Source organism: Rattus norvegicus, chromosome 1 (assembly GCF_036323735.1).
Source record: "Rattus norvegicus strain BN/NHsdMcwi chromosome 1, GRCr8, whole genome shotgun sequence".
In the NCBI taxonomy this organism is placed as follows: Eukaryota; Metazoa; Chordata; class Mammalia; order Rodentia; family Muridae; genus Rattus; species Rattus norvegicus.
The window spans coordinates 166,674,016-166,697,566 of NC_086019.1; the positions used below are offsets into that span (position 1 = coordinate 166,674,016).

The 23,551-nt window shown below is 38.3% G+C and overlaps 2 protein-coding genes across 2 annotated transcripts; both read right to left on the reverse strand.

Annotated features, from left to right (window-relative positions):
* Window positions 1-16,554: 16,554 nt before the first annotated feature.
* Or51f1 (olfactory receptor family 51 subfamily F member 1) lies at window positions 16,555-17,514 on the reverse strand. The gene has a single exon (NM_001401502.1). It carries the CDS (start codon window positions 17,512-17,514, stop codon window positions 16,555-16,557), a length of 960 nt encoding a protein of 319 aa, NP_001388431.1.
* Window positions 17,515-22,843: 5,329 nt separating this feature from the next.
* Or52r7 (olfactory receptor family 52 subfamily R member 7) lies at window positions 22,844-23,551 on the reverse strand. The gene has a single exon (XM_008759841.1). It carries the CDS (start codon window positions 23,549-23,551, stop codon window positions 22,844-22,846), a length of 708 nt encoding a protein of 235 aa, XP_008758063.1.

Below are 23,551 nucleotides of genomic sequence, written 5' to 3' on the forward strand. Positions count from 1 at the left end.
ATCTTGTGTCTAGTCTTGTTGGTTTCTCTATGAAAGGTAAGCAATAAAAAAAGTTCAGAAATACAGATTCATACAAGCTTTAAAAATGTGAAATGCTGTGATTTTTTTTTTTGGAGAATGGAAAGAAAATAGACAAGGAATATTTTTATCTAAAATGATTGACAGATATTTAACAACATAGAAAGATCTGTTGTGGTTTCTGCACTATTGTAGCAGATACTGACATAAATAGGAAGATTTAGTTCCCATTTGGAAACAAATAGAATCTTGGGATAGAATCAAAGTACAAGAAGAAGTCCAGGTAAGCTAGACTTTAAATCCAGTAGTTACAGACTTGGGTAGTGAATAACAGGAGTTTGATAAACTGACTTGAATAAAACACATAAGGCATATTACCAAAGTCTAAATTGAAATTATTTCCTGATAGTGAAATAATTAAATTTCAATAAACCATAGATGTTTTAGAACAAAATCCAGGGAAATATTAATATAATTTTAGAGCAGAAACAGAATAATAACGAAAGTAAAGCTAAGCACTAAGGAGTAAAGCTTGGAGTTTTTATTTTGGTAAAATATGATGAATTCTTTTTACAGCAAAACATCTCCCACTTGAAACATATAAAATATTCAGTGAGATAATGTGCTCACTGCAGAAACAATGAAACATGAGGAGTCGTATCTGTTCCTGTAAGTAACCTCTCACCATACTCCTGCAGGTAACCCCAATGAAACTCATTCATTGAGGAAAAAAAAGTGAAATCCATCAAATAACTACTAGTTAATACAGGATCATACGACATCACTGATAGTCAAAAGAACAACAGTGCTGCTCAAGAGTGAAGAATTTATTGAGGCTTCCTCTCTCTGATGGATGTAATGGACCCAGTGTGTGACTCCAGGTCTGTTCAGTGTGGTCATTACTGTGCTGCATTGTCTCTCTGTGCCAAGCCCAGCTTGGTCTTGGTGGGGACAGAGCACTATGGTTCCTGCTCCTGGGACAAGGCCCTGGTGTGCACCTCTACAAGACTGCTGTGGGTGTGTGTTGATGGCTGCTGTGGGTGTAAGGCTTATTTGTATAATCATGTATATATTTTCTGGAACCAGTACTAGCAGCAGAGGATTCTTTTCTTCCAAGGAATGCCCTCCATGTTAATGTAAGTTTTTTGCTTACACTTAAAAAGGCAGATAGAGGAGTTCAGGATCAGCATAGGACAGAACAAGGTTAGGCCCAGGCATAATGGAAACGGCCATTTCAGGGCTGGGTCCCACCCAACTAACTTGTCCTCTATGTTTATTAAAGGCAGAAAGATCTCTGAATTCTTTTTGCAATGTTCAGAAAAAATGTATGCCGCTGTCAAAGGGCTGGGGTCACCGGATGCTGATTCATAAGATAATCAAGAGGAAACCTGAAATTTTGAATTGATATGTAAATAAAAACTGGGATTTTGGTCTGCAATAGATGAGCTAACAGAACTAGATAACAGTTATTTAGAATTTTCTCTAAAGAGAGCTGAGCTGTCTGGTGAAGTCTGGAGAGTGAAAACAGCTCTTTGATAATTTTTTTTCTAACTGGATTTCTAAATTGGTTAGAATATCCAATAGTTGTTCATTTTAATTCACCTTTTCTGACTTTGGTCAGAAAATCCATGAACTATCCAAATAGTTTTTACAGTCTTTACTAGCAGAAAGAGCTGTCTCAACTAGAGAGTTTTTAGAATAGCAAGACAAAGCTGTCTAGAGCAGAGCAGAACATGCACACACACACACACACACACACACACACACACACACACACACACAGAGAGAGAGAGAGAGAGAGAGAGAGAGAGAGAGAGAGAGAGAGAGAGATCAAGAAAGCCATCTCAGCAGAACACCCTTTCGACCTCAAGTCACTTCTTTTTGCTGCTCCCGAACACCCCTTCTCTCGAGAACACTTCTCTAAGTTGAGGCTAGTCCTTGGGTTCTCTGTTGTTGAGAATTAAACTAGAAGTGTGAACTTAGCTGATGTTTTTCAGGACCATGATTAGAATAAATATGCTGTAAAAATGCAAAACTATGAGAAATGTTAATCTATGAGGATGTGCCCATGTCTGTACTTGGGAGTTTCATTATTATATGTATCAGAAATAAACTCTAAGTGAAATAGAGAATATTTATCTTACAAAATGTCAGGTTTCATTAGACATTTTCACACTTGGACATACATTTACTATGACTACTTAAACATGTACAAGTGTAACATCTGTGTGGAATTTGGAGTTTCTGAATAGGCAGCACCATGGATGTGAACAGACCAGAGAGGAGAAAGCAGAGCAAGGAGTTGAGAGCAATTGAAAGTCATGGGCCAAGTAAAGAAGGGCCTTGCCTTTGCCGATGTGGAGAAGCAGAGGCCTTCCAGATGTTGAAGGACAAACATCAGGAACTTTGGATGGGTCTTTACACTCACTTCGACTGAAATTTCCTTGGGTCTTTTGAGATGAGTTACAGTTCAGCTTAAAATGAACAGACAAACATACTACAGACAGAAAGAGTATGGTTTCCTACCAGGTTGTCTGGACCTTCAGGTAGAGAGTGGAGGTTTCTCTTATTCTTCTACAGTGGGACATGTGAAGGTCACCCACTTGTCCCTATGAGTAGAGAATCTTTATAAGGAATCTTGGTGATGGACTCACTGCTTCAGCTGGAGTAAACACCAGCACATGGGATTTCTGTGCCATGCCGGATGTCTCAGAGCTCTGACCACTGGGATGCTTCAAGTGACATCTAATTTAATGGAGACTTAGATAGATGGGAAAGATACACACGAAGAAAACGAATATAGACACAGAAATCCTATGTATATATACCTAAGTTTACAAAATGAATTATTACTCTGGTGATGGATACAGGGTTGAACTTTTCTCCTTAAATATTCTATGTGTTTCTTATCTATGGTCCTGTTATGTGAATAACCGGAGTAACAGAATTAAAACGGGAACAGTTATAGTTATAATTAACAGCAGCTACATAGTATGTATTCATTAAATATCTCTTAAAATGAAGAGATAAGTTTCATAAGGTCCCATTTATATCAATTATTGATCTTAGAGCCTGAGCCATTGAAATTCTGTTTAGAAAAATTTCCCCCTGTACCCAAGCTCTTTCCCACTTTCTCTTCTACTAGATTCGATGTATCTGGTTTTATATTGAGGTCCTTGATCCACTTGAACTTAAGCTTTGTGCAAGGTGACAAATATGGGTCTATTTTCATTTTTCTACATACAGAGAGCCAGTTAGACCAGCACAATTTATTGAAGATGCTTTCTTTTTTCCATTATATATTTTTGGCTTTTTTGTCAAAGATCAAGTATCCATCCATAAGTGTACGGTTTTATTTCTGGGTCTTCAATTCTATTCCATTGATCAACCTGTCTGTCTCTGTACCAATACCATGCAGTTTTTGTCACTATTGCTCTGTAGTAGAGCTTGAGGTCAGAGATGGTGATTTCCCCCAGAAGTTCTTTTATTGTTAAGAGTTTTAGCTAACCTTGGTTTTTGTTTTTCCATATGAAATTTAGAATTGCTCTTTCCATGTCTTTGAAGAATTGAGTTGGAATTTTGATGGGGATTGCATTGAATCTGTAGGTTACTTTTGGCAGGAAGACCATATTTACTATGTTAATCCTACCAATTTGTGAGCATAGAGATCTCTCTATTTTCTGAGGTCTTCTTCAATTTCTTTCTTGAGAAACTTGAAGTTCTTGTCATACAGATCTTTCACTTGTTTGGTTAGAGTTACCACAAGATATTTTATATTATTTGTGACTATTGTGAAGAGTGTTGCTTCCCTATTTTCTTTCTCAGACCATTTATCAATTGTATAAAGGAAGGCTACTGATTTGTTTGTGTTAATGTTATATCCAGCCACTTTGCTGAAGTTATTAGTTGTAAAAATTCTGTTAGAATTTTTTGGGCTACCTATGTGCATACATATCATACATATACCATCTACAAATATTAATAGCTTCACTTCTTTGCCAATTTGTATCCCCCCCATCTCCTTTTGTTGTCTTACTTCTCTAAGTTTAAATTTTGAGTACTATATTGAATGGATAGTGAGAGAATGGACATTCTTGTCTTGTTCCTGGTTTTAGTGAATTTCTTCAAGTATCTCTTTATTTAATTTGATATTGGCTGTTGGTTTGTTGTATATGGCTTTTATTATGTCTAGGTATGGATCTTGAATTCCAAATTGGCAACCTATAGATTGGGAAAAAAAATCTTCACTAACCCCACATCCAATAGAGAGCTAATATCCAAGACATATAAAGAACTCAAGAAACTAACCTTCAAAAAAAAAAACAAAAAAAAAAACCAAACAACCTAACCAAAAAATGGGATACAGAGTGAAACAGAGAATTCACAACAGAGGAATCTTGAATGGCTGAGAAGCAATTAAATAAATGTTCAAAGTCCACAGTGATCAGAGAAATGCAAATCAAAATGACTTTGAGATTCCACCTTATACCAATCCGAATACCTAAGATCAAAACTCAGGTAATAGCACATGTTCTCAAGGATGTGGAGAAGGAGGAACACTCCTCCATTCCTCGTGGGATTGCAAACTGGTACAACTATTCTGGAAATCAGTCTGGAAGAAAATTGGAGATGGATCTACCTGAAGACCCAGCAGTACTACTCTTGGGAATATATCCAAAAAATGCTCCACCATACCAAAGGAGCACATTCATAGCACAAACAACCCAGATGTCTCACAGTAGAAGAATGGATACCGAAACTGTGGTTCATTTACACAATGCAATACTTACTACTCAGCTATTAAGAACAAGGACAGCATGAATTTTGCAGGCAAATGAATGAATCTAGAAAATATCATCCTGAGTGAGGTAACTCAAACCCCAAAAGGACATACACGGTATGTACTTACTAATAAGTGGATATTAGCCAAAAGTACAGAATACCCAGGATACAGTCCACAGTACTCAAGAGGGTTAATAAGCTGAAAGGGCCAAATGAGGATGAATTAATCCCACTTGGGAGGGAGAAAAAAGCAATCACCATGGAGACAGAGGGAGGGAGGGACCTAGGTGGGAGAGGGTACAGGGAGGAGAAAAGGATACTATGATCAGGTATTGGGGGGTCGAGTCAGGAGAAAAACCCTATGGGCCAGCAGAATGAATGGACATATGCAACCCCAAGGGGTGGGAGGTGGGGGGACCCTCTAAATGTACCAGAGACCTAGGAGGTGAGAGACTCCCAGGACTCAAAGGGACCTTAGATGAAATGACTAACAGTGGAGAGAGGGAACTTGTAGAATCTACCTCCAGTAGAAAGACAAGGCATCAAGTGGAGGCATGGTGTTGCCATCCCACAGTCAACAACTCTGACCCATGTAAGGGGAGATGCTGATACTAAGGTTTAGTTCCCTAATTTGTTCTTGATTTGTTACTAAAGAAGGCCAGGAGTCAATTTCTGGGTGGAAGGTATATGTGGGACCCTTATTCCCCAAGAGGAAAATGAGGCAGTGAAAGAGAGAGGGACTTTTTATGCTGTGCTTTGGAAAGAGTAGAAAGCAGCAGTCATGTAAGGTCTTGGGGCAGCTAGGGTCTTCAGCCTCCACTAAGGGCAGTGGCCAAGGATGTTGGTGGGGGCTGACTGATATAAACCACTAAGTTTATGGTAGGAGGAGAAATGGAGATAATAACTGATGAAGGCATACCTTTCCTGACAGGAGATTCTGTGCCCAACAATTGTGCCTAGCCTGCAGCAAGTTCTAAAATAATGAAGCTGTCTGTGTGTCCTTTATCCTTGGATTCTATGGCCTCCAGAGTGGGCTGGTAATGCTACCACTCACTGTGGAGCAAAAGTGGGTAGAGAGAGAAGCCCTGTTAGGTTTTGATCCAGCTAAGCAGGACGGAGCAAAAGGGAGCCAGGAGGGTCTGGTAGCAAGGTCGCAGCTCCCGGGCTAAGACAGTAGCATTTTTTTTTTCGGAGCTGGGGACCGAACCCAGGGCCTTGTGCTTGCTAGGCAAGAGCTCTACCACTGAGCTAAATCCCCAACCTCGACAGTAGCATGTTTTAAAATTACACATAACAGATCCAGAATTGTTCCTGTCTAAAAGAACTGCAGGAACCAAAATGCAGAAGAGACTGAGGAATGGACCCAATTTGGCATCCATCTCAAGGGTAGGCTCCAAGGCCTGATACTATTACTGATGCTATGATGTGCTTACAGACAGGAGCCTAGCATCACTGTCCTCAGAGAAGCTAAACAAGTAGCTGACTGAGACAGATGCAGATACTTACACCAAACCAATGGACTGAAGTCAGGGACCCCTGTGGTTGAATTAGGGAAAGGCTGGAAGAAGCTAAGTAGAAGGACAACCCCATAGGAAGACCAGCAGTCTCATCTAACCTGGACTGCTGAGATCTTTCAGACACTGAGCCACCAACCAGACAGTAAACACTAGCAGGTCTCAAGCCCCTGACACATAGACAGCAGAGCACTGCCTGGTCTGGCCTCAGTGGGAGAAGAGGCGCCTAACTCTTGGGAGACTTGAGACCCCAGGGAGTCTGGAGGCCTGGTGAGGTTATGGTGAGAACATCCTCTTGGAGACAGGGAGAAAGAGGAATGGGATGAGGAACGGGGTCAGAGGGTGGACTATGAAGGGGATAAGGATTGGACTGTAAAAAAATAAAAGTAAAACAAAACAAACAAACAAGCAAACAAAAAACAAAAGTAATACTTGCAAACCAAATCTAAGAACACATCCAAAAGATCATTCACCATGATTAAGTATGGTTTATTCCAGAGACGCAGGGATGGTTTAACACATAAACCAAGAAATGTAATCCATCATATCAACAAACTGAAGGACAGAAACATGATATTCTCATTGCATTCAGGAAAGAACAAGACAAAACGGAAGAGATAAATTTCCAAGATTCAGAAGCGAGCAGTACATTAGAGAGACATTAAGGTTCCCCTGAGAGCTGTTCTTTTGATAGAGGAAAGATTTGTTGCCTTGGGAATGTAAGTGAAAGAGACTTCCAGAAGAGATTACTTTTATTCGAGGGTTTTATACTAATGAAGTTTTGTGCAGTGGGCGGCTGAGAATTTCAAAGTAGTTTTAGGTTATTCAATTCCATCCCGATTGTTCAGTCCAAGCCAAGGAATACCTTTTAATTTACCTTTCAGTACTAACGAGCATGGTGTTTTACAGATTATGTACAGTGTCCGTTGAATTAACTTATCCTCACTCTTTTTAAACGTCCTTTTCTTATTGAAAACAATTTAATAAAATATACTTTGATTACCTTCCCCCCTCCTCTGGTCCTCTCCACCCACTCAATTCCTCATCCCTTTTTCTCTTTCTCTTTAAGAACAAGCATGCTTCACTGTTCACAAGGACATTTGCAGCTAAGTTCATAGTAGCTTTATTTGCAATAGTCAGAAACCGGAAACAACCAAGATGTCCCTCAACCAAAGGATGGATAGAGAAAATGTGGTTCACTTACATAATGGAGTATTACTCAGCTGTTAAAAACAATGATATCATGAAACTTTCAGGCAAATGGATGAACAAAAATGATCATCTTGAATGAGGTAACCCACATCTAGAAAGATAAACAGGGTACGTGCTCACTTAGAAATGGACATTAGCCATAAAATAACTAATTGATATAACCATGCTGCAATCCACAGACTCAAAGAAACTAAATAACAAAAAAAGATATTTTAATCCAGAATTTACAGAATTATTCTTGTTCTCAGATTGAGCCTTTTAATAGAGCTCTGAAAACTGGAAGTCCATATCAGCTTCCTTTCAATTAGCAAAATATTCAATGTACCACGTGAAATCCCATTAGTTGAGATATAAGAAATAAAAAAAAATTCTGGTAGTTCCTTACTTGGGGTAGTGAGGTGCTGCTAGTTAGAGAACGATCCCTGAAGGTCTGGCTGCTAGTATTGGGGTGATGTGTTGGGGGAGAGTAGGCAGCTAGCTTAAGTAGTCCTGCTGTTAAGAGAAGCATCTCAGAGCACCCAAGACCTCTGTGTTACACAAGCAGAAAGCCAGAAACTTCTGCCTTGTGGATGTCTGAAGCTGAGAGAACAGACATCACATCTATAGCATTTGTTTTCTTATCAGAAGAGTAGGATGAGGACACAGACAATGTCTGGAAACTCTAATGTCAATACAGAGTCTTGTGACTTAGTATCTTCTCTGCGGGTGGACTTTGTGACTTAGAGAGCAAAAGAAACCTTGGGAAGTTGGCTTTTCTTTCGTAACATGTGATTTCGGTTTAAGATCAACTCGATATTTGCATGGATGAAAATTGAATAAGAAGTGGATGAAGTTAGGGGCTCCTGATAGAGTGGGTTTATAACAAAAGAGTCTGCAGGGATGGAAAAATTAAGCCAAAATGGTAAAATAGGTGAAGTGTGAAACCAAACCCATTCTTTTCCTGTAAGGTGGAATCAGTTTGAATGGTGTGGCAGGAAAAAGTCAAAGGAGACACGAATAAATCTGGCTTAGCTGGCTAAACAGGGTGACAGCCCCAAAGGGAAATAAGACATGTTATTTGATCAAATAGGGAAAAGCTGGAGGAAGGTAAAGAGGAGGGAACCCCACAGGAGGACCAGCAGTCTCAATTAACCTGCACCCTAAGATCTCTCAGACCCTAGACCCCCAACCAGGCAGTACACCAGCTGAGATGAGGCCCCCAACGCATATACAGCAGAGGACTCCCGGGTCTGGGTTCTGTCAGAGAAGATGCACCTAACCCTCAAGAGACTGGAGGCCCCAGGAAGTTTAGAGGTCTGTTGGGGTAGGAAGGGTGTAGGGATATCCTCGTGGAGACAGGGTGGGGGATTGGAAGCGGGGAGAAGGTATGGGGTGTGGAACAGTTGGAGGGTGGACCAGGAGGGGATTAAAATATGGAGTGTAAAAATAAATTAAAAAAGAAAGAAAGAAAAAAAAGAAGTTTAAACACAGACAGGAGAAAAATCTGAGAAATGTCTGGTCTCTTTTCCGATAGTAAAGTGACTTACTGACAATGGGCAACACGGAGCACAGAAGGCAAGTTATACTGACTTGGCTTCATTCTTTGAATTTAAAGAACGGATGGGGTTTGTATGTGGTTGGTGCAGAAAGGGATGTTTAGATAACTGCATTTTAACTTTTACATGGAGCAGGTACTGAGGAATAATCAGTGAATGAATAATGAACATTAAGTACTTAATTTCAAGGAATTAATTTTGAATAATGGATTTCTACCACATCCTAGGACAAGGATTACAAAAACAGTTTTAAGTTACTAATTCTGCATACTATAATTCTTGTAAATTGTCACAGATTAAGAATTATGATGTTCTTAAAATCTAAGTGTTTACATCATCTTCTGTCATTAGCCAGGTTTTAATATTAAATGAGATTCCTAAAACAATAATTGTCAGAATAAACAATTCTTTCATATAACAAGCATGAGAATTTTATGAAGAATCTGAATTATATATAAAGGATTTTGTTGTTTCTAGCCTAGTGACATGAATTTTTAATCTTGATTGCCTTTTAATTGTTGCATTACAGTGTCTGGTTCTGCCCCTGCTGGCCATCGGCAAGGACAAATGACGTGACGAAGGCGCACACTCTACTTTCGTGAAATTGTTTCGTTACTTCTGTGATCAGTGATTTTATAATCCTGGTGGTTTTGGCCTTTAGTAAACTTCAGCTAGTCAACTTAATTCCTAGAATTTTCATCATTGCCTCAAAGACATTTATTACATATCTTCAATAGTGCTTTGACGGATGGTGAATTGTTGTAAGTGGCATTGGGAATTGCCTTGGCAAAATACTTCCTCCTTTTGAACACATTTCAAAAACGTTCACAGTAATAGATAGGCGGTGAGAAGGTTACTGATGTCCTAGACCTGCCACCATGTCCTGAGCACTGGAAACTAAGGGAGGCACATGAGTATTGAAACATGGCACATCACTGAACTTCTCTGGATCAGCTCATAGATTCTGTTTCCTTTGTCTGAAGGTTTGGTCGTTTGAACCTTCTTTGTTTCTCCGTTTTATGTTCCTCTTGATTTGATAGTCTTGACATTTAAACGTTTCCCTCACTCATCAGGTTATGGATACTAAAGGTCCCAGATCATCATCATATGGCGAGGTGGCCCCTTTCCTGTGAACTGCCTCTAGAAAATGGTGATGACTTAGAAAGTAAGTGAAGCGCATTCCTGGACAGCACAGGACACCCTCACTGCGGTTTGACTTGAAGACAGCTAATGACCTTGAGTAATTGCTTAGAACTACACAACAGTTTAAGACCCTATTTTTTTAAAGGTTACATATATTTCACATTTTACTAAAAGTCAAATTTCATTTATCAAATTTTCAGGGAAAATCTTAATTGAACAATTTTATTTCCAAAGATCTTACATTGAAAACCACACCATTTGCTGTACTCTTTCACTTTTTTGGATTTTTTAATGTACATTTCAAATATTATTCCCTTTCCCATTCAAAGCCTGCTCCACCTGGGAAACCAACCCATATATATGCAGCCACCAAAACTAGACAATATTGATGAAGCTAAGAAGTACATGCTGACAGGAGCCTGATATAGCTGTCTCCTGAGAGGCTCTGCCAGAGCATGACAAATACAAAGGCGAATGCTAGCAACAAACCATTGAACTGAGAACTGGGTCCCCATGGGAGGCTTTGAATGGTTAAGGCCCCATTTCTATCAAACTGTCTATATATTATACTATTGATTCATTTTGTGCTACCATGAAGAACTACACGTTTCTGGGCTAATACCTGCTTATTAGTAAGTACCTACACTTACCTTTTTAAAAATTCAATTATTTTATTTAAATTCCAAATGTTGCCACCTTTTCCAGTTCCCCCTCCTTGAGTTCTTCATCCCAACCCCCTCCTCTGCTTCTGAGAAGGTGCTCCTCCACCCACCCACACATTCTAGCCTACCCTTCCTCCCTTCCTCCCTTCCTCCCTTCCTTCCTTCCTTCCTTCCTTCCTTCCTTCCTTCCTTCCTTCCTGCCTGCCTGCCTGCCTGCCTGCCTTTCTTTCCTTCCTTCTTTCTTTCTTTCTTTCTTTCTTTCTTTCTTTCTTCCTTCCTTCCTTCCTTCCTTTCTTTCTTTCTTTCTTTCTTTCTTTCTTTCTTTCTTTCTTTCTTTCTTTCTTTCTGGTTACTATCCTTACCAGGTTTCATCATGCCTACATAAACAAGAACAAAATTAATTTCCTTGCTGGATTAGGGGGGGGGATAATCTAATGTTCAGTTTTAGTTTAACATTTCTAGGAAGTTGCTGTGTGGATTGATATTTACAGACTCAACCCATCTCCCTTTTCTCTATTCCCAAAAGCTCATTAAAAATGGAATTGGACTTTTCTCAACTTCCTACAGTCTCCTACAGTCTTGTTTCTTCTCCCTACATTTTCCCTATGCCTGCACTCTCTCTTACCAGATGTCACTGAGAGAGGTTACTTGTCTTCATATAAACTATCAGCAATAAGAGATGTGGACACATGTAAGCTTAGAGATGTTATACAAACAACCAAAAAGCTGCATTTACTTTCTGAGATATCTGATGGGGAGAAAACGTCAGGTATCAGTTCACTGGGCAGGATCCAGGTACCATATAAATGGCATTCCCCAGATGAACTCCCTCCCAGGCATCTCTGTAAGTCATCCTAAGCCTGATAGAGTTGAGTGATGTTTATTAAAAGGATATCACAGCACATATTTTACACCAAAGGGGAAGGAAACGTTGGTACAGTGAAGACAGCTCCACCTGACACATGGGATGTTTGTGCACTTTACATAAGATATTCTTCACTTATGATCTCATTCCTTTCTGTGCATTAGAAAACTTGTTAGAGCAAACAGAAAGAAGCAAATGCTCATAAAATCTTGCATGAGATTTTAAATGTTATCTATTTTTTAAAAATTGAAATTAATTACATCATTTCTCCATTCCCTCTAAGTTACAAACTCAGGAAGAAACAGGGAAGAGCCAAAACAAGAAAACCTGAGTCCTTAATAATTTCTCAGTAATTTCTGAGATAATTATAATTGCCTTTCAGAGCATCTATTATATTTCTGGTCTTAATCGACTTTTTGTTGTTTTAATGAAAGCATTTATTTTAATTTAGTAAACATATCGAATGTTTCTTAAGCACTCCTATTTTATAGCACTTGACACAGTAGTGAAGAAAACATTCACACTGAGGCATAAATAGGATATAAAAATAGGATAGAAAAAAGGCAGATGTGTGTGTGTGTGTGTGTGTGTGTGTGTGTGTGTGTGTGTGTGTAAGGCAGAATTATAATATGGTGCATATGACTGGCTTCCAGAAAGCAAGGATGAGCAAAGGTGGGGTCAGATATAGGCTGTGTAGACAACTTTCCTTAAGCTTTATATTCAAGTGATAGAAAATAGCATAAAGGTTAAACAGTAGGAAAAGCTTGCAAATCTATTGCAGTTTGAAAGGTCATTGTCATTCTTTGGAACTGACTCAGAAGCAATAGGTTGAACACAAACAGGAGTATGAAGCATCTTTATCATTATTTTGAATACATGTCACCTGAGGCTCTTATTGTTATAGAAAAAAGTTAAGCCTTCATAGACACATAGAATATATGCTTTGAAAATTAAGTAAAGCCTTGAGAACTGGGATCTATTTCTACTTGTTTTGCATATGCATAAATATTGCTGTGGCTTATAGGTCTGACTGGGACCCTTGCATGCAAGCCAGCTGCTTCAATAACAAAAGATGCTCAAGTTCCTATGGACTCTTCTCTATTCTCTCATAATTACTTGGAATTAGTATCCTGTTGCTTTTGAACTCTTAGCTTTGAGTAGCAATTGCCTTATACTTCTAGCTTCTTCAATCCACGAAGTTCTTGTTCTCTCCTTTCATGGTCATCTTTCTACGTTCATGATCTTACCCCATACACCAATTTAAATCTAAGTTCTGCCTATGAGAGAAAACATATTATTTATATTTCTGAATCTGACTTATTAAAAACAATGATCTCCAGGCCCTTGATTTTTCTGCAAATGTCAGAGTCTCATTTTTCGTTATAGCTGAATAAAATTCCACTATGCACATATACATTGCTTTCTTTATCAATTAATTAATCAATGAATATCTAAGCTTGTCCCAATTTTTAGCTATCACGAATAGTGCAGCAATAAGCATGACCTTGTAAATATGTCTGTAATATGTTAAATAAGAGTCTTCAGTGAATATAGGTAAGACGACATTGCCATAAGACTAGTCACAAACTCTCATATTGAGGCTGGAGCTGGCAACTGGCAACCTAGTAGGAGGTAAAAGACCCCATGAGCAGGCAAAATCATGAGAGACACTCTCCACTTCTGGTGTTAGGAGTCTCAAAAGAGCATCAAAGTACATAACTATGATGTATATGCAGAGGACCTAGCTCTGACCAGTACAGGGTCCGTGTTTGTCTCTTCAGTCTCTGTGAGCCCCTATGAGCCCTGCTTAGTTGATTTTGTGGGTCATGTTCTCCAGGTATCCTCAACCCCTCTGGATCCTACAATCCTCCTGCACCATCCTTTTTGTGGTGGTGCTGTGTCAGACTAATGTTTGACTTTAGGTTTCTGGATCTGTTCCCATCAGTTCCTGGATGATGTCTCTCTGGATGATGTCTCACTGATGACAATTAGGCTTAGCAATGATCTTTGAGTATGGTAGAATATCATCGACTCCTTTTTCTTTGTCAGTCATGTTTGGTTCTATTCTGCATCTCAGGACTGTCATTCTTCTGGTTCCTAGACATCTAGACAGTGTCAGGTATGGGCTTCCTCTTGTGGCATGGGATTCTAACTAGTATTTGCACCTTTTTTTTGGTCACTATCTGACTGGAAGAAGATGGAGTCTGAAGGCATTTTTCATTTGTGTTTCTCTGATGGCTAAGGATACAGAACCCAGGCAGACATTAATTTGACACTCGTGCTTATTTTAAGAGCTGTCTGTTTACCTCATTAGCTCCTTATAATTTGGGGAAAATGTTTAACATTTGCACTTTCTACATTCTGCTTGTCAGTCTCTGTGTGATGTGCAGTTTGTAACATTTTCACTGTCTCAACACTTTAGCAATCTTTAGTTTGCTGTGCAGAAGTTTAATTTCATGTGATCATGTTAGTTAGTATTTAGGAATGCTTCCTATACCAATGGAGTTTTTTTTCAAAACAGAGGGTGCTTCTGTCTTGATGTATTTTCTTTGTATTTCATCTACAGGTTTCAACATTTCAGATTTTATATTGTTTTTTAACCATTTATATTATTTTTCAGAAACAGTGGATTTATTTTAATTTTTCCATGTGATACCCTAATGTAACAGCCAATTTCTGCTGTATTGCATTCATCAGCTCCTCCTCCAACACCTATGACTTGTCTTACTTCTGCAGGTTTCATAAGAGCAAAGTTTTCTACTTTTTGTGTGGCTACCATTTTAGAACAGTGTATGGCATAGAAGAATAATATTGGGCATTTAGAAAACAGTTGATGGAGTTTGGCAGGGCAGGTAGGTCCCAAGTCAGATGGATTCTGTGGGTGTCCAAGCTAGTGTGGGTATTTGGGAAAAGTCTTACCTGTGTCCTTGGTTACTGTGAGCAGAGCCTGAAGTGGAAGGATGGGGTTACCAACCCACAGTCAAAATTTCTGACCCTGAATTGTTCCTGTCTAAAAGAATTGCAGGGGCAAAGTTTGAAACTGAAGGAAAGGTTGTCCAGTGACTGGCCCAACTTGGGATCCATCTCAAGGGAGGCACCAAGACTTGTGACTATTACTAATGCTATGATGTGCTTACGGACAGGAGCCTAGCATGACTGCCCTCTGAGGGGTCTTACAAGCAGCTGACTGAGACAGATGCAGATAACTATACCCAACCATTGGATTGAAGTTTAATTAGGGGAAGGATTGAAGAGGAGGGCAACCCCACAGGAAGACCAACAGTATCTATTAACCTGAATCCTAGGGAGCTCCTAGAGACTGAACCACCAACCAGGTAGCATACAAGGTCTGGTCCAAGGCCCCAGCACATATATAGCAGAGAATTGCCTAGTCTGGTCTCAGTGGAAGAAGAGCCTAGTCCTTGAGAGACTTGAGGTCCCAGGGAAGGTGGAAGACTGATACAGGGTAGGGGCAGGAGGAAGAGGAGGAATGGGATGAAAAACTGTGGGAGGAGGGACTGGGAGGAGGGCAATAAATGTAAATAAATAAAATAATTAAAGGAAAACAGTGTAACTTCACTGAGTTCAGAGGAATTTCTGTGTTTTCTTTATCTCAAGGCCTATTTCTATGGCCTTGATTTTAAAATTTGATAAAACCTATGATTTTAAAATTTATATTCCCTCATGAATATTGTACATATCACAGTTACATTCTTCTATAGAATTGTATCTGAAATATCTTCTCGATGTGTCCTTGGAAGTCCTTACATTTCAGGGTCAGGGAAAGCTGGGTGAAGTCCTACTGTTTAGCTATCAGCCACAACACCATTTAATGCATTATTTTAATGTTTGCCCATCTTTATGTTTATTGAACAGAAAGGTGTATGTTTATTAATCCTTTAATTTCTATTACTCCATGCAAAGTAAAAAAGCATAGTAATATGAACATGTTGATTTTGCTTTGATTTGATGATAACAACATGTATTGTATTAAATTCTTAATCAACCATTTTTCATTATATAGACTAATGTAATGTAAATTTGTAAAGAACCATTAAGAAACAAAGCAACAACCTCTGCTCTAAGATTCCTTGCATTTTATGTGATGGCCTTTTCTAGACCCAGAGTTCCCATTTATTTATTAAATTCAGAAACATATATCCCTAATTTCCAAAAAATTCTTTTGACTATTACTTGTCAAACCATTTATTCTTGTCATATGTGCCATGTATTGTCTCTGTATACAATAAGCTAAGTAGTTTTGAAAAAGCTATGAAACATTTACAACCAAGGAATGGATTCACAGTGATGCAAACTTTACTTCTTGCCATGGAGTGTGTCTCCCCTGGAAACATTTAGCAGCGTGTATAACACAGAGCATGGTATCTAGGATATGGAAATCATACACCAAAATATCAACTCGCATCCATATCAAATGTGTTGCTTAAATGTCTCTAGACCTTCATTTAAACAACAATGTATATTTTAGTTGCATTGTAAACAGATACACATTTTGTTGTGCTATTTTGAAGGATAGGGAGAATGTGCCTTGTGAGACATTTGAGAAAACCTAGCACAAAACAATCAGGAAATGTCAGTTACTTTGAGCATAGTTTTATTTCTTCATCACTAGTTCTTACATTTCCCTGATTAGACTTTAAAACTCATGCAAAGTGTAGCACATTGTAAACAGAAAGCATCTAAATATTCATTAATCCTTGTTAAATAAATTAAAAACTTGAAAACTCACACATCAAATGGGGCATTGTTTTTGGAGCATGAAAACCACAGCAGGATTTTCCACAGTTAAGAGTATTCTGTGTTCATTTTGCAAAGAGCAAGCTAAGCACAGACTTTCTGATTTGCTTTGTTTTCACACTATAGATGATGGGGTTGAGCACAGGGGGTAAAAGAAGGTAAACATTGGCCATCATTGCATGGACTACTTTGGGCGCTGAGCGACCGTAGCGATGCACCAGAGACAGGCTAAACATCGGGATGTAGAAAACAGCAACTGCTCCAATGTGGGACACACAGGTGCTGAAGGCCTTGTGCCGTCCTTCAGAGGAGGCAATAGTGAAGACAGAGCGAATGATCAGTACATAAGACAAGACAATGCATGGAGTATCTACCCCTGTGGTCAGAATGAGATCAACTAGTCCACAGATGCTATTGGCCCAAGTGTCTGAACATGCTAACTTAATCACATCTGGATGATAACAGTAGGAGTGGGAAAGGGCCTTCCTTTTACAGAAAGAGACAGGTTTAAGGAGCAAAAGTAGAGGAACTATTAATAGTAGAGTACGCATCATCACTAGGAAACCCATCTGAATGATTCTAGAGTTAGTAAGAATTATAGTATATCTAAGGGGGTTGCAAATTGCTACATAACGGTCAAAAGCCATAGCCACTAGTACCCCTGATTCTATAAATGTAAATCCATGGAGAAAAAACATCTGAACAATACATAAATCTAGACTGATTTCATTTGCATGAAACCACAGGATTCTCAAGGTGGTTGACATTGTAGAAACAGTCAAACCCAGGTCAGTGGCAGAGAGCATAGAGAGGAAATAGTACATCGGTTCATGCAGACTGTGCTGGGTCACAATGATAAAGAGAATCATGCTGTTGCCAGAGAGGGTGGTGGCATAAAGACAACAGAAAGGGATGGAGATCCAGCCATGAGCAGACTCTAAGCCAGGAATGCCAGTCAGCAAGAAGGTTGTCAATTTCGATGTGAAGTTGCTTAGGAATTCCCTATTGTCCTGCATTTGTAGCATTTGCCTTTACAATGCTCACATCCTAAGAAGTAACAAATTGTACCATTAAGAAAAAGTATTTAGACAATTTTTGATAAGAAAAACTACTCTAGAAATATATTTTGTTGCCTAGAAAAATTTATTCTAGTGATTATAATTAGAGAATTTAGAATTTATTTTTGCTGTTAAACCAATATATTCACATAAATGTACATTTATATATTTATTTTTATATTAATAGATTTTTAAGTTTCACCAGATTGTGTGCATAAATTCATTTCTAGGATTGTAAAAATAGGAATGTTTCAATGTGGAAGAGTCACTAGAACACAGGAAAACAGGCAAAAATTTATTTTTAATATGTCTGGTTTAAAGTGAGCAAGAGAAGCCTACTTAAAGATATTCATGGGTTTGGAATGGACCTTCATGTATGACTCTCTAGACATAGATTTCTAGGAATAATATTTTTAAGCCCACAGAATGGGTGAACAGCCAAGGAGAGTGGGTTACTAAAAGAAAATAATGAACACAGAGTATTGTGCAAGTTTAGGAGAATGTGAATGATTTATGAGAACTATAGTAAAGAGATCCTGGTATCCTCTTGTGTATATGTTTATAACAGTATTTAATTGCTTGAGTAGCCAACTTAGCAAGTATTGAAACATTCAAAGGGAGTTTAGAGTAGTTGTTGATACTGGGACAGGCAGGTACACTTGCTAACTGAAACTCACAACTAGTGGGGGTGGATTAGGGAATGGATGGAGAAATTGTGGTGGTGATATAGTTTGTTTCATTTTCAGAAACTTAGCAGTTAAGGCAAACACAAAGATAGAGTGTGACTAAAGTAGGTTATAAGAAACATGGGAGTGTTTGGACAGGGGGAGAATTTAGACAAATGTATAAATTTATAAACTGCAATTATAGATACAGTAAATCATCATGAATTTTAGATAATGAATGAGAGGATTTAGTTAATAAATAGAAGTTTGAAAGCATCAGGTGATTTAGCTCAGCACAGGAGAGTAAGTAGATCTCAGAAAGATAAGGTTAAGCATTTTCATTAACTCTAGGGTGTCTCAAGTAGTAGGTTGATGGAAAGCCATTCCACAGAACTTTCATCCAATACCTATAATTCTCTCAGGGAATTATAAAGAGTAGATTTTGCTCCTTTCCAAAATGTGTAGAGTGATGGATGCTGGCTTGAAGATAAAATTGAAGATAAAGTTAATCAGGCAGTTGATTATACATGCATAACTGTTTTAAGGCCCTGTTCTCTTAAAATTATACTTTATATAATTAATTTCTAGGATGATAAAAAATCAAATAGTAGCAATATTCCTTACCATGTTAAGGTTGTCAGTCAAATTTTGCAGGAATTACTTTTATGCTAATAAATATCTTTTAATGTGTTTTACTAACTTTTTTCGTGCTATTTTGGTCTTTTGGTAAATCTCAAATTTCATGAATTTTAACTCTGTCTGAGAGGAATTAATGCAATATAGAGCTACAAACTGCTATTATACGATACCAACATAGGGTAGAATACATGATTACCTAAATTTTCTATGAGCCTATTTGAATAGTTTTGTGTAGGTAATAAATATATACAAAGACACCACAATGAGCATCCCAATCTAACTTACCAGAGCCTTCTGGAAACAGGAACTTCCTATGTCTTTGTTAGCAGAGATAGAACAGGCTATCATGCTGGGACCTATGGACTGTGGGGTTATATGCAAGATGAGGTCTCTGGGGAAAATGACGAAGAACAAGCAATGTATTTAAAAATGGAAGGCATCACCATTGAGTCCCAAAAGATTTTAAGCTAATAACTCAAATAAACAGTGGTCCCAGGAGTCCTGAATGGTAAACAAAGGAAACAAAAGAATTCATACACAGTTGGCTCTCCTTAGTGATGTGCTATTTCTTATGCATTCTGTCATACTCAGTGTGAATTTATATGTGCATCATTGTGCCTGCAAAAATATCCGTTTTCGTGTAGGTATCCATCATCAACTTGGGCTCAACAATATCTGCTCACTTCTGTGATGATCTCAGAGTCTTGTGGGGAAGAATGCTATCTAGATATCCAATTTATGACTTAGTACTCTTATTCTCTGAATGCTGTCAAATTTTGGCTTTCTTTTAATTTAAGTCTAATACAAGTATAGACATTTCTGAGGAGAGGTGATGGATGCCCTAACCTATGAGAATAGTGATAATAATTAGGAGTTATTTTAATACTATAGCCACTAGCAGAATAGTAGGTTCTCCTGTAGGACCTATGATATACCTACCCCAGGTTCTTGGACCCAATATGCTGGTAGGCATGATTCTATCTAGTATAGGGGACCTTACATATGATCAGAAAGCAGTCATTTACTCCCATAGCATTGAATCTCCCTTGCACCAGTGGGCACAGCTTGTTAAGTTGGTCATTGTTGTTGCTCATAAAGTGCACAGAACAGTAAGATTGTGTTTAGCATCTTCTAGATCAATGAAAGCTAGCCAGGAGGAATAAAACTTTAAGATCAGAAATCATTGATTTCTCTGTGTTTCATGACTCAGATGAGTGGTGTCTTCAGCAATAGAGTGTGATAGATGATATGTGTAAAAAGTTGTGGAGCACAATGTAATACTTTAATACATGTATACAAGGTGTGAGATCGAGGCCTCATGTATATTTTACACACCAGACATTAATCAGTTTGTGTAAAAACTTCTATTTATTTTGCCTTTTTTGTGTTTTGATTAAAGAATAAGAATAAAATAGAACAGTCACTGTCACTAAGGTAAAATTATGACTATTCATTCATATGTTTATGCTTTAAAGCTGTATATACACTTATTTGCAAAGGCACCCAGTTCATAAAAAATTATAAAGGAAATATAGATAACAAACAAAAACAATTGTGGAATTATGTCCTTGATGGGCCCTAATACAACAGTGCCCTACTATCCAGCTTCTAGGCCTTCACTAATTTTTATCCATATAATTAAGAAAAACTATTTTATAAACATTTTTGTTAGTCTGTTTCCTGGGCAAATTGGTTGCTAAATGCCTTGTTGGCTAATCTCAATTGTCTTTGGGATGGGGATAGAACCTGATTGACTTGTTCACTTCATCTGTTATCCTAAGGGAAGAATGAGAAAGAAATGAACACTCTCACTCTTCGTGGTCACAAGTGGATATGATGAGAATATAATCTTTACTAAAGTGGGATAGCTATCAAAATAAATAAATATATATATATATATACACAAATACACACACATTATATATATATACACACACACATATATATGTGTCTATATATATATATATATATATATATATATATACAGAGAGAGAGAGAGAGAGAGAGAGAGAGAGAGAGAGAGTGAGAGGTTAACCCTCCAGGAATCTATGTGCTCATTACTGTTCTATCACAGTGAAAATTTATAAAGAAAAAAGTTAAGAGAGGGAGGGCTTACTTGATCCTTATTATCAGGTCCCATTGCTGAGGACCTTGAGTGATGCTGAAATATGGCAGGAGAATTTGGTGGAGAATAGCATCTTACCAATTGGTGAACAGGAAGTAGAAAAGGAAAGACAAAGGACCAAGTAGAATGGAAGTAGGAAGACCGAGGAAGGAAACTAGCTGCAAGGATAGGATCCCAGTGACTGACTTAGCTCACCATGTTTTACATGTTAAATACTACTACTAACTGGAGAACAGGCCTTGGACACATGAGCCTGCGGGTAACATTACATATTCAAAATAAATCTGGAAGGGGGTGATCTCTAACTTATTGAGCTGGGATTATAGGTTTTATTTTGACATCCATAGAAAACCATGAGTGTAAAGACTATCCTTGATGTTATTTATTGTATATAAATTTGCTTGCTAATTTCTATGGGCCAACTGACTCATAGTCCATTTCATTATAATGCTATGAAATTAGGGTACTGTGCTATCTTAACATTAGTAGAAATGATAGAAGAAAATGAAACCTAGCCAGATTTAAATTATCAGTCTTTATAATGATTAATACAGTTCCACTGGCTGGTGTGTGTGTGTGTGTGTGTGTGTGTGTGTGTGTGTGTGTGTGTGTGTGTTTGTGTGTATTCAATCACAGTTGAATATAGTTTTAGTGTCATGTATTGTAGGTATGGATACTGAATTGAGATCTTCTCACCTAATCGGTAGTATCAATCGAAATGATATGGTATACTTACTATCTTACACATTGATGTAAACATTACTGTGAAATGTAGAAGCAAAATGAATTTTCCACTTTTTTCTTTTTCATATAGACTAGTAATTCTAGCTTTTATATACTGACTCAAAGTAATGCTTAGCAGTGTAATTTTAGATTTCTTCGTCTTCAATTAAAATAAATGTGTTAATCATTCCTTCAAAGTCTAGAATGTGAATTTTTATATGCATTGTTCTAAGAAAAAGTTTGCATCTAGTAAAACTATGATAAAGTAAATACATTAAAGCACAGTATTCAAACTGATGCCCCTTCATGTGGAAGATCTTTGAGGCTTGGTCTGGAATGGCATGAGGAGCACTTAGTAGGTAATCTTGCAGAAATATCCTTGGATGAAATTCGTGTCATTTGGTCTTCTTGTGGGATTCCTAACAGAAGAAGTAGGGGCTGTTTCAGATGCTTTTGCCTACTAATGGGACCTATTTCCTTCTACTGGGTTGCCTTGTCCAGCTTTAATATGAGGGGAGGTACCTAGTCTTATTGTATCTTGATATGATATGTTTGATTGTTATTCCTGGGAGGTCTACCAGGTTTTGGAGGGAAACTGAGAAGAATGGATGCGGAAGAAATGTGGGGGTTGGGAGAGTGACTGAAAGGAGATGAGAGAAGGGAAACTGTGGTAACATATGAGAGAATACAAACTGTAAAACAGGTGGTGTAAGGAGGGCTGGCTGTAAGTACCGATGGCACAAGCCAGGGAGGTTATTAGTATCACGGCTTCTGGCTTGCACACCCCTCAGAGTAGGTAGCTAAAAACAGGACAGTTAAGAGTATCAGATATGCAGATAACAAAGAGCTCAAAACCACTTCAGTGTCCTCTTTTGTAAGTTGCATACAGGTACTGTAAGCAAAGCATTTTGCATCTGAATGTCTGGAGCTTCTGACTACATAGCTCTATAGGGAAACTGTTAGATCCCTGACTCTGGCTTTGGGGACCCTTGGAACTCTGGTGCTAGTCCATTACTGGCCTTGCCAAGCATAATTCTAATAAGGAACAGATGATTATCACTCTTTGTTCTATCCACAGGACCCAAAGGACTTTTGGCCCTATTTAGTTCCCAATAATGGTACAATGGTGAACAGAACCAGGTGGTTAGAGACAGCAGAATGACAGTAACCACTCTGAGAGTGCAGAAGCTAAAGTAATGGGAGGAGGAAGTTTTGAGCATAGCATGTTGGTATAGGAACAAGAGTCTGTACTAAATACCAGGTAGAGTGTCTCCAATTTCAGCACTACCTGTGTAACACCAATTGTCATATTGACAATATCAAATATAACCACAGAAAAGGCCATGAGAAATGGATCATGGTCTAATATGTTACATATCTGTATGAGCATAGTCACTTGTTCATAGTAGGTGTAAGAGACAATATGGCTTAGGCAGATGGGCATCCAGGAGAACATGAGTGGGAAGCAGATAGTCACATAGCAGCACAAGGTCAGGGCCATGACCACACCAGACTCCACAGAAGAAAAGGCATGTGTGAAGAACACCTGGATGAGGCAGGCATTGTATTCATTCTCATGATCATGAAACCAGAGTATGGCCAGCATTTTATGTTGTGTGGAGGAGGACAGGATCAGGTCAGTAGTAGCCAGCATGGCCAGAAAAAGATACATGGGCCCTGGCAGAACATGGTCAATTTGGATTATGTATAGGATGATGATATTTCCAGTCACTGCCACAACATACATGACACAGAAAGGAAAAGCAGCCCAGAATTGATAATTTTCTAGTCCTGGGATTCCAAGCAAGATGACAGATGTGGAGTGGGAAGCCAACCTGAGAGAATGTGTCAT

What these genes read in the sequence shown, in the direction of transcription:
- Or51f1 (NM_001401502.1), bottom strand. Translation starts at nt 17,514, where the DNA reads ATGCTACAAATGCAGGACAATAGGGAATTCCTAAGCAACTTCACATCG.
- Or52r7 (XM_008759841.1), bottom strand. Translation starts at nt 23,551, where the DNA reads ATGACACATTCTCTCAGGTTGGCTTCCCACTCCACATCTGTCATCTTG.